General features: G+C 39.2%; 1 protein-coding gene and 1 long non-coding RNA gene across 3 annotated transcripts in view; one reads left to right on the plus strand and one right to left on the minus strand.

The window, feature by feature from the left end:
- ADCY2 (adenylate cyclase 2) overlaps positions 1-12485 on the minus strand; it is a 168069-nt gene that overhangs the window by 141053 nt on the left and 14531 nt on the right. For both annotated transcript variants that reach the window (XM_087721923.1, XM_087721922.1), the window contains exon 2: positions 7046-7243. In XM_087721923.1, the coding sequence (XP_087578049.1) occupies positions 7046-7243 (198 nt within the window). The remainder of the gene's footprint in view (positions 1-7045; positions 7244-12485) is intronic.
- LOC148044493 (uncharacterized) overlaps positions 1-12485 on the plus strand; it is a 1189713-nt gene that overhangs the window by 139331 nt on the left and 1037897 nt on the right. The window lies entirely within an intron of this gene.

Raw genomic sequence — 12485 nt, forward strand, 5'->3', positions numbered from 1 at the left:
TAAAGCCTTTGAGTCAGTGTTTATGCCTAGTAACTCACTGCCTGGACTACTCCCTGAAGGGTTTTTTGGGCAACTTTTTAGAAGTAGTTTGCCATTGCCTCCTTCCTAGGGCCAAGAGGAAGTGTCTGGCCCAGCTCAGTTTCCTGATTTTTAGCTCGAAGCCTCAACCACTTTACTACACTACCAACCTCCCAGTTTACAATCTAATGCAGCCTTATATATCCTGGTTTCTTTGAGATGATGGCTAACATCTGAAGGACATCAAGATGGCGAAGGTTTTTTTTTTTCTAAAAAGAAAGGGATCAGAAAAGGATAACATAAAGAATGCCACATGAATTGTTCAACTGCTTCTTGAAATTGACAGAAACATAACTGGCAATATGCCCTGGACTGAGAGCTGTATAAAGTGCAAATTTTAATATAGTTTTTAAAGTTAATATTTTGTGCAATTCCATTATTCCATTAATCTGCATGATTCTTTAGTGAAATGGAATTTACAATAGATTTTAAAATAAAAAGCAGAGCATCCATTTGGAAAATCTTTTGTATCGTCAACTTAATTTTCACACTGTCTCACACATCATAAAGCTCTGTGAACGAATTAAAATAGCCTCAAGTTGTTTGGGATGTCTTTGGTTGATGGACCAAGAAATCAAGAAAAGCCGGAAATCTAACAAGGATCAAATGTGGTGATTGAGTAAAACCCATGAACCACCAGTTGGGAATCCCAGCCATACAGAAACCCACTATTATTCACAGCTACCATTATTGTTGATAGGATACAAAATACTGCATGACATTTTTTTCAAACTGAATCAACAAACGAATATACACCATTAAGAAAAAGAAAAATAGTTTAGCCCTTCCCCTCCTATTGTGTATGTACAAATTGATTACACACACACACACACACACACACACACACACACATATATGCCATAGGTAGCATGCAGAGCCATATCTGAGGGTACGCGTGTCGTTGCCCTATGTCAGCTGATTTTCAGCCTTCCACAGAGCATAGGGAGGCCATTTTTGTCCACCCCAGGCTTCAGGAAGGCCTGTGGATAGTGAAAAATGGGCCCAACAGGTCTACCGGAAGTTCAGAAATGAACTTCTGTTGGGTCCATTGGGCCAGTTTTTACCCTCCCCAAGTTTCAGGAAAGCCTCCTGAAGCCTGGGGGGGGGGGTGAAAAACAGATCTACCGGGCCGATCAGAAGTTAGAAAATGGGTCGTTTCTGACCTCCGGGAGGCCTCCGGGAGGTGGGGGAGCCTGTTTTCACCCTCCCAGGCTCTGGAGCCTGGGGAGGGTAAAAAACAGACCCACCAGAAGTGGGCCTGTTTCCAACCTCCAGAGGGCCTGGGGGGGAGGCCATTTCCCCCCTCCCCAGGCTTCAAGAAAGTCATGTGTGCATGCATCGTGGGCAGCAGGGGGTACACGTGCATGTGCAGGTGGGCACAATGTGCAGGCCGCTGCCCCTGCCAGTGTGGGCACATATGTGCAATAGCGCATGCACACGCGCTTTCGGCACTTGAGGGGGAAAAGGTTCGCCATCATTGTACTAGAGCATTCTTTTCCCCCAATCAAAACAAATAGGATTACTATTTTAAGGGCTAAGACTTCTATCAACTGAGTTTAATTAATGCAGAAGAAAATGAATTACATATTAGAGACATTAAAAAAAACATGTTACGGCTTATACTTAGCGCTAGCTCAGTCTAAGGTAATTAATTTATTTCTGGGCTATACCATTTCAGATGGTATGAATTTATACAAATAAATTCACTTTATAGATGCAGGGCTGAAAGATTCTAATATAACATCTCCCATGAAGTGATCATTAAAATATTATTGATTTGGAATTGAAGAACATGGAAAATGAAAGATAATGTATTTAGTGGCTCATCTCCTTTTTCATGAGAGAGAGTGTTTGAAGGCCAACAGTCCTACATGGCTTAGTAGAAAGCCAAGACCACATGATAACGTTCTAGCACTAAAAAATAGATAATCAATACAAACAACAGTTAATTGGCAATAATAAACTCAACAACTGAACAATTAAAAAAAAACTTTGCTTAGGGTCATCGAAAAATGGGGTAGATGCCAGATAAGCCACTCTGAAGATATTTCAAAATAGGTTACGGGGTATTGCTATCCATCAGTGTGACGCGACAAAAGCGCGAACGTCATAAGCGCACCGACAACACCGCGGCGCTAAAACCGCGATGTCAAAAGCGCACCGACAACAGCGCGCCGACAACAGCGCGCCGATAGAAGCACGATTTAATTTAAGGTAAGGTTTACGGTTAGGTTTAGGTTTAGGGTTAGGTTTAGGGTTAGGTTTAGGGTTCCGTTACAGCGCGCTTCTGTCGCCACGCTTTTGTCGGCGCGCTTTAGGGCTAATTAGTCGCTCATTCGTCGCGCTTCTAGTTTTGTGTCTTGTATTTGAATACAAAAAAATTCAATATATCCTGTATAACTAAAGCTGCTACAGAGCTACAATGAATGGCAAAAAAATAAAAGAAATTATTATCATTGTCAATGCAAATATTTATATCTTAAGAAAAGAATAATTATTTTGTGGGACAATTCACAAAATCTAAAAGGCAATGTATTTGATTTCTTTAATATCCGTACATAAAATAAATGATATCTGAGTAAGGTGGAAGTCACTAATCAGCCTCAAAACTGACAACTTCTGTATTAACACTGGTCAAAATAAGACATTTCCTCACTCTGGACCTTTCTTAGAGTTTCAGTTCAATTCTTTAAAACCGGATGCATTTCATTTTTAATCCACTAATGCATGCTTATTCTAATGAGTCACTTAATTGAAGTAAGAGACAGACAGTCCTTACTGCCTGGCTGGCAGCAGCAAATTCCTGCTGATGGGAACAAATTATTTGGTGGTTGCTTAAAAGCCCTTTTCAAACATTCCACTGAATTCCAAAAATGCTATTTCCTCATAAGTTATTTTGCTATACATGCCACAGGACGTACTTTGATTTGAACACTGCTTCCAATAGTATCTTCAGATGCCCAACATGAAAGCACAATTGTTTCTTTCTCTCTGTCACATAACACTTCGTCATTTAAAATTTAGTCTCCCTAGATAAGGTATACTTTATGATGGGTTTGATCAAAATTTAGGGAAGTGTAATAGTGTTAATTTTCTTCCCTCTCAGCCTCAGGTGCCACAATTTGTGTCATTCAACGCAGTCCTCTAGCTACTACTCAAGCACTTGAGGAATGGATGAGCAGCTGCAGAAAAGAGCTACAAGCTATTGCCTTGTTATATGACACACCTTCATTTTAGTCCAATCCTATAATCTTTCTTGTAGCTACTTTAAGACATAGTATTCTAAGAGAAGGGGAAAAGAAAATTTTCATTCTAAATTTCCTGCACAGTTCTCAACTGAACATTTTTATGTAATTCTTTTGCAATTTGAGGCCATGTGTCTTTTTAGAATTGTTCTTAAAATCATCTCATGTTATTTACTAAATTAGCAATAGCAATAGCAATAGCAGTTAGACTTATATACCGCTTCATAGGGCTTTCAGCCCTCTCTAAGTGGTTTACAGAGTCAGCCTATTGCCCCCAACAACAATCTGGGTCCTCATTTTACCCACCTCAGAAGGATGGAAGGCTGAGTCAACCCTGAGCCGGTGAGATTTGAACAGCCGAACTGCAGAACTGCAGTCAGCTGAAGTAGCCTGCAGTGCTGCATTTAACCACTGCGCCACCTCGGCTCTTGTAAATTAAAAATAATAATTCAAGTAAATCCAAGAGAATTCAAGTAAATTCTCGTTTTTCAGATTTTCTAAATTTAAGCTACTTCTATTTTGAAATAATAAAAACAGTTTGTTGTATGTAGCATAGGCAGCTGATTTCCCTGATTATGGAATGACCGTATTAGTTAATCAGCTGATTGGAAAGAAAAGCTGTTACACATCAAACTACATCCTTAACTTGACATTTCTATCATTCAACAAAAATAGTGACTGTTTTCAGCTCTTGACAATGGAAGTTTTTTTCTATTCAGTCATGAGGAGTCTTAACTTATAGCAATAGCAATAGCAGTTAGACTTATATACCGCTTCATAGGGCTTTCAGCCCTCTCTAAGCGTTTTACAGAGTCAGCATATTGCCCCCAAGAACAATCCAGGTCCTCATTTTACCCACCTCAGAAGGATGGAAGGCTGAGTCAACCTTGAGCCGGTGAGATTTGAACAGCCAAACTGCAGAACTGCAGTCAGCTAAAGTAGCCTGCAGTGCTGCACTCTAATCACTGCGCCACCTCGGCTCTTAACTTGTTAACTTTCTCAATCCACTCCTCTCCCAACATCTATGCCTATGTACAGCTAAAACTCTTGTTTTCAAAACCTTTAACTGGGCAAAACAGTGCATCTTAGGCATAATTTTTGAACAAAATTGCCTCAAATGTAATGTTATGACATAAACATTATCATAAAACAGTTTATGTCATAAAACAGAACATGTTGTAAAGAACCTCTATGTAATGCCTTCATTGAAAAAGTCATTGGAAAAGATATATTCACAGAGGTATACCTGCCTTGGGAAAAAAACATGTTGAACTGTATAACATATCAAATATCAGCACAGAAATTGCTTTATTACATTTTGAACTATGTCATAAACTATTTTATGGTAGTTTTTAATGTCATAACATCAGTGGTGGGATTCAGCCAGCCCGCACCTACTTGGGAGAACCGGTTGGTAACTTTCTAAGCAGTTCAGAGAACCGGTTGTTGGAAGAAATCTCATTTTGTTTTTTCCCACTTTACAGGGCTAATCCTGTAAGGAAGGCAGGAAGGAAACATTCTGGTGTTGTTTCTAGCCTAATCTTTATTGCCCTGCTTACAGAAACTGCCTCAGTTAACCCTTATTACTTGTAACAGTTGACGTGAAGTGCCCATTGACGTGAGTGACGTTGAATTGGCCACACCCACCCAGTCACATGACCACCGAGTCATGCCTACCCAACTGGTCATTTGGGCAGAGGACCGGTTGTTAAATTATTTGAATCCCACCACTGCATAACATGTTTTATAAAATTTGCAAAATTTGAATTTGGCAGTCATGTGTTTCAGATTTTGGACACAGTTAGACCATTTGAAGCACTTTGGTCAAAAAATGTTGCCCTATAAATGTACTGTTTCGCCAAGTTAAAGGTTATGGTTATTTAGTAGTATATTAGATAGCAGGTGCCTTATTTGGTCATTGTTTCAAAGATATTTCCTTACCTAATGACCATGATAAGCAAAAAATAAAAATAAAAAATAGTGGAAGTAGGAGTGGCTTCCAACTTCCTCCCAGTTTCCCCATTGAGTTTCCTTGTGGGAAACTGGCAGGGAATATCAGAAATCCTTCCTTCTTTTCTTCCTTCCTTCCCCTCCCTGCCTTCCTCTTTCCCTGGAAGGAAATCAGTGGGGAACCCAGTGGGAAGTTACAAGGCCAGCAAGCAGATTTTTTGTTGCTACCACGTAAGGAAGAGAACAAGGAGGTGCATGGAGATGTGTGTAAGCAATGGTACCCAGAGACTGATGAGAGGTGCTATGGGTTGGTTATGGGTGTGTATCAGAGATGCCGCACTTCCTGGGAGAGTGCTGGTGGGCAGTGTATGTTGGAAAGTGTGCTTGGGAGAGCATAAAAGGTGCTGTGCAGGTTGAATAGTGAACAGAGAAATGGGTCAATTTGCATGGGTCAAGAAGGGTATGTGAGCTATGGAATATGTAAGAGGTGCTATATGAGTCAATTGGGGCACAGAGAGAGTAGTGCAAGAAAATGAATGGAGGTCATAGCAATGAGTGAGAAATGCCACAGCAATTAGCGAAGGTGCACGGCAAGACACGCAGCATGGTGGCACAGGTTGGAGGAGGTTGGAGGGAAGTGGCATGGGCTGGAAAGGCGATGGGGATTTTATCTTCCCTGTTCTTCCCTTTCTTCTTTCCCCTTTCGCTTTTTAGCAGGCAGGTTAGTGGCTGTTGTTAGGTGTGAGAAGGAACAAGGGATTGTGTTGACAATCAACCAATGGAACAGCTTGCCTTCGGATGTTGTGGGGACTTCATCACTTGAGACTTTCAAGAACAGATTGGAATGCCATTTGGTGTAGGGTCTCCTGCTTGAGGTTGGGGTTGGACTAGATAACTTATAAGGTCCCTTCCAACTCTGTTAATCTGTGTGATTGGCTGGGAAACTGTCACAGACTAAAGCAGCAGTCCAATAACACTGAAGCAGACACAACTTTCACAAATTACATTTTCTCAGGAATAATAGGTCCCAGATTACGCATGCATTCTGTAAATTAGCCCACTTGAGATTCAAAAAATGTTACCCTATCATGCACCTTTTCACCCAGTTGTAGGTCGTAACAAGAGTTTTAGCGATATATACGTAGTTAGATACATCTTTGAATGCATCTCAACTTTTCCAGTCAGGCCAGTACATTAGAAGCTCTTTCACTGTTGAAGACATTGAGGAATCTGGTAAGGAAATATCTCTGGAAGGATCTCCCAATAGATCATGGGTTGTCTAGGTTCTAATACAATCAAGTTGTCAGGCCTGCAATTATATTAGAATTTTGGCCTGCCACACTTTCTCTTATTTCATTATGCTGTTTCATTAGTATAGTTGATGGGAGGGGGGAATAGAAGGAGTAGGATTGTTGAATGTATTGTTTTCATTCTTTACTAGAAGCCAAGGTCATCCTTTGTCTCCATACTTTATCAACTGAACGGAAGCAGCTGGGTGTGGATGCCAGCGTGGAAGAAGATTGGACCATGTGATGGATTATGGGTGTGGGGACAAGATCATGAACTTTTAACTGGGTGGAATTCTGATGTCATTCCAGTATTGGGATTCCATAGCATAATGTCAACATGTCTGTCTTATTAAATTGGAACTTTAAGGATAGCTCAGCCTTGGACTCTGATTTAATTCTGCATGATATTTGGAACGCTGACACAAGTATTCCTTCAAACCAATAGAAATGTTTTGTATTAAAAAAAAAAAAATCAAAGCCTACCTGGTCCCATGGACAGATTATTCCTCCAAACCACATGAAGAGATATCCCATGGCAACAAGGCATACCCACACAACCACAGAGAAAGCACGTAGGAACTTTTTGAATAATGGTTCTATGCAGGCAAGGATAAATATGGCAAAGAAAATTGCCAGAGCGGTGGGAACAGTTATCAGGAATGCGACATGGTCCTCTGTTTCCTGAAAATAAGAAAACATGAGAGCTTACAATTTATTCTTACCATCCTCTATTGAAATAAATAGCAAACTAGTGATTTTTTTTCAGACTGATCATGCGTTTGGATTAGCATGCATTGCATTTACAAGGGCCAATTATTTTTGTGTAAAGCAGAGGAGGAGTGTCACAGGGCAAATTGACTTAATCCAATTTAACAAACAATATTGAAAAAAAATATTTTAAATAAAAAGAGAGAAGCAATATATTTCCTAGCTAATGCTTGAACAATTAAAACCCATTGGTTTGCAACTTGAATTACGAATGTAAGATTTTATTATGCTGCTCAGTTGCCTTTCACCATGTACTCCATTTGCTAGGAGAAAAAAAAGTAATTGCAAAGTTTGTCTTTCTGCTTGCATATGCCAAAAACCAGATTTTATTAAATTCAGGGTTACTTACTTCTGAATAAACACACTGAGGAATGCATTGTCACTTACTTGCAGTCTAAAGCTAGTATCCAAAGCAGCATGAAACTAATTCCATGAATTCCAGGAGTTAGTTTATACTTTCCTTCCATAAAACATGGCAATCTCTAGATGGAAATTTCCCAGCAGTTATGTCAAGATAGTGTGTTTTTTGAGATTTCTACAAGTTGGCTCAAACCCTTCACATGATCTTAAGGAGCCCTCGAGAACAAGTCTTTCTGTAGAATATACATATGTTTATTTGGACACTCTAACGAAATCATTTTATGATGCTAAAAAAAAATATGGTTCTCTTGAAATAAAGAAAGTCTATTCCAATTGTTAGCTTTCATGGTGGGGTGAGGTTGAGATTAGATTTTTGTTGTGTGTTAGCCTCAGAGGTGGGTTCCTACCAGTTCGCACCTATTCGGTAGAACCGGTTCGTCAAATCTACCGAACCAGTTAGAAGAGGTTCCACCAGTGGACCCGGAAAGCAGGCCACACCTACAGAATAGGTTCCAAACTTTTTGAAACCCACCACTGGTCCTTGGATATGATTATTCTACACTATCATGCTCATATTTATAAAACTCAGCGCCTCTGTGAAAGGTAAGGATGACTACTGCGTTTGTGGTGCAATCAGAACATTGCGTGTGTTGAAGTTGTTTTAACGCAAACCAAAGATGCCTTTTAAAAAACAAGTTTACATCATATTCTTATGCATGCCACTGCGGTGTGTGAGGTAATTTAAGGTGGTTCTGACAAGTGTCGTCGGCATCTTCATATCCGGTTACATGGGCGGCAAGCCACTCCCATCCGGTCACATGGGCAGCAAGCCACTCCCACAAAGGAGGCCACACCCACAGAATAGGTTCAAACAATTTTTGAAACCCACCACTGGTTAGCCTAATCTATTTCTTTGGCCAAAAATTCTAAAAATCTCCATAATTTAGTTTGCATCTGTTTTCAGTTTCCATCTTCAAGTGCAGTTTCCCTTTCTGAAATCCACCCACATTAGATTTAAAATAATTTTTTGACAACTTCTATACAAAATAATAACAACATTCTGAATTATTTTGCTAAATTATTTTGCAATCTAGGTTTTATTTTAATCACTCTTCTATTTCTCACATACGGCAAACCAGCCATGTATGAAAACTAAACTGAAATCTGTTTGACTCCTTCTCACGATCAAGTGGGAGGAGGAAAGAAGAGTAGAGTTCAACTTAAAACTGCAGTGAAGCTAGATAAACACTTTTCTATAAAATGAAATGGAAGGTTATTCATTGGATAACAACATATATGGTAACTAGTGATAACCTATTTGAAATACAATATATAATGCACTGTATTTAATTTAAAATTTATTAACCTCAAGGACTGATCAAACCACACTAAATTTTCCATAGATAAGCAGCTTTTAATTCAGTTTGAGAACATGAGTTTGTAATTTCCAAACTGATTTGTCATTCTCTCACTGTGAGCAGTATTACAACTCTCAGAGTAGCAAATCTGATTTCTAGTTATACTTTTTATAGATATTTTATTTAATATTTCTGTCAAAGGGGTTTCCCAAATACCATGTAACACTGTAACAGTCAGGTATTAAATAATATAAATTCTACGAGAACTACTAAATCAAAGTGCCTCTGAAAATTTAACCATCACTGTGTCTTAAGAGGATATATCCACCAACTAAATCTTTCTAACAATCATAGATCAGCAAATAAGAGAGAATATAAACAACATTATGCAGCATACTACCTATTGCAGAAATTAATAATCTGGACATTTCATCTGCATGTGTACAATGATAATTTTTCCCTCACAATTTGTTTCCTATTAATGGCAGTGTGGCAATTCCTTTCTTATTTTCTATTTATATTTTTGCTAATTTATGTGCAAATTTATCGCTAGCCTTTAATGGTCTTACTTAGCTTATACTATGCTTCTACATGCTTGACATAGCATGTGAATCTATATGTCATATTTAACTTTGGCGGCATTATTAAAATGATCTTGAATTTCACAAATATTTATTTTAAACACTATGTTCTCTGTCCCCTCTTCTTTCAATTATGAAAATATACTTAAAAATAAACCTCTGGCATATGCTTCTACCATTCCCTATTTTTTTCTCCACCTCTTTAGTTGTGTTAATATGAAGAAACATCACATTATTTATCTATAAGTTTATTTGCGCTAAGATTACAAAACTGTTTTTAGTAAGAATTCTAGAACAATCTTTCCCTAAAGCCAAAAAGAACATATTCTGTAGTTATTTGATTCTAAATTCTGAACCCCTCCATAGACCCTCCGGCTGAGAATAGTTAGTTCTTTTTTTAGGCTTAGATTTTGTATTAGATTCTACCTTGACCTCTAACTGCTGCGTTCAATTAATCTTAACTGTGACTGATAAAATACAGTATTTGAAAATTATATAACCTTCCCTCCTAGGTAACAGTAGCTGACGGAGATCTCTCTAATCCAGAAAGCTTCAAGTAAATGCTAAAACGCATTACTGCCAGGAGCAATACAGCCTCCTAAAGTTCTGATGAAGCCCACAAATGGGGAAGAATTTCTTCCATAGACCTTTTAGCTAAGCTGCAGAAATGACTCTAGGCACAGGTCACAATCTCCCAGTCCTGGTTGCTTGGACACATCTGCCAGTATCTTGTCACTGACCTCACAAAAGCAATAGTTAGTCAGATCAAAACTGCCACTGAGCAGTTTGTTCAGAAAGACTGAATCGCTTGGGTGGCCCATTCAATTGCCCCCCCCCCCCTGACAGCTTAGGAAGCAAGACACAGAAGCTTAACTGAGGAAAATGGCAGGAAAGATTTCCACCATGCAGTGGAAAAGAAGCAGACAGGCCTGTTACTTATGTCCCTCTAGCAAGACAGCAGAACATAGTAGCATGGAAGAGCAACATTCATTTTGAATTTGCTTTAATACTGTCATTGTTGAAGAAAGATGGATCAGGGTGTGTGCGATGTGTTCTATGTCTGTATGTTGGACAGGGAGACAGACACAATCTTGCCCTTGTTTTGCTAAAGATAAGGGATTACATCCAGCTGTTTTGAAAAATATTTTTAAAGAGCAACACTATAATCTTTTCCCAAGCTTCCAGCCTGCTATTTCTTAGACCTTGCTAAGCATTTAGTATTATTTTTCAAAGGACGAGAAGGAGAAAGAGTGTAATAACTATGTACAGATTCCTCCCGATAAACAATTGCTTTCCTTTGCCTCCATGACATGATCCAATTTCAGGTGTAAATACCATTTATTTATATTTATTATTCTGCTTAAGCTTTCTGTTGTCTTCTAGAACCATTGCTTTTCCCTGATTTCTTCTTTTTATATAGCTTGATCGACTCTGGTCATATTTCCCCAGTTCCTAATGTTCTATTTTTTTTTTAACCTGCTTTCAATTTATATCTTACACGGTAAATAATATAAATATTGAAACTTGCATTAACAGCTTTTGCTTTATACAGTTATTAAATGTGTTTATAAATCTGCTGAGCATTGTGTTTATTCAGGTTTATTGAATCTGTATGTAAATTGGAAGATCAGCCAACATCTATTTCATAAAGGGTTTATTAAAATGAATTCTGGAGAAGGCCCTAATGCTGGAAAAGGTAGAAGCAAAGAGAAGAAGAGGGTGACCAGAGCAAGATGGATGGATTCAATTGCAGTGCACGGTTAGAAGAACTGAAAGACCAGGTTAGGGACAGGTTGTGTTCTGACCCCCCTTGTTCCACACCAAAGCACACTCCGAGCCAGAGATAAATTACAGCATTTAATTAACAGACAGACAGGTCCTTGGCAGCAACCCAGCACAGACAAGCTTGGGCAGCAATAAACACAGATAAGGCTTGGCAGCAATCCAGCCTGCCAAGCTCATACAAAGTTCTCCGACATTCGATTCTGTGTTGACTTCTGCATAGAGGGGCGTGTGCACAAGTAGCCTTTTTATAGTCTGAAGAGGAGCCTAATGACCATCAGCTGAGTACAATCACCTCCTGTAATTGCGTAATTGTTCCTGATGCCTAGTAGCTCTTCGATGGCGTGCATCCAGGAACAACTCACTACTGGCCTCCGGCTCACTCTCCCTTGTCTCCTCCCCACTGGTCCAAGGCTCAGGTGCCTCCTGGTGGCCAACCAGCCTCTCTGCGCCCTGCTCGGAGTCGGAACCCTGTCCAGGGTCCTCCACATCTTCCAGAGCCGACTCATAGGGCCCCTCGCTGTCAGAGTCTGGTGGCAGCTCCAACGGCTCCTGCTGGGCCACAACAGGTTGTGATGGAGAAAGTGTTTCTATCTGGTGAATAAGGGTTGATAGCAACTTGAAGGCACATGATCAATTATTAAAATTAAAATGTATCTTGTTTATTTACAACAAAGCATCATTTTTAAAAACAAAATTATCTAAAAACTGGTAATAATCTATAAAATGGATTCAGTATCTACCTTGGAGAAACATGATGAAATAGGATGCCCTTCATCAAATGCGGGCTGTCTTATAATAGCAGTCAGACCAGTTTCCTATATCAAGTGTGGCAACAACTCTCCAAGTGCCAGCAGTGGAGGTTCTCTGAACGGAATGTGTGACATTTGTGCACTACATATCTCCGCTACTATGGAGTTACAGTTATTCAGCTCAATGTTTTGGCCAACTGTCCTAGACAGTTTCCCTAGTACAAAACTAAATTTTAGCAAAAATGTTAAATCTCACAATGAAAAAGAGAAACTAAGCATTTAAAAACTGGCCAAAATGGATTAAGCAAAATCCTTGTTCAAT

This window comes from Thamnophis sirtalis, unplaced genomic scaffold, assembly GCF_051295495.1.
Source record: "Thamnophis sirtalis isolate CommonGarterSnake01/CBP01778 unplaced genomic scaffold, rThaSir2_p1.2 scaffold_8, whole genome shotgun sequence".
NCBI lineage: Eukaryota > Metazoa > Chordata > Lepidosauria > Squamata > Natricidae > Thamnophis > Thamnophis sirtalis.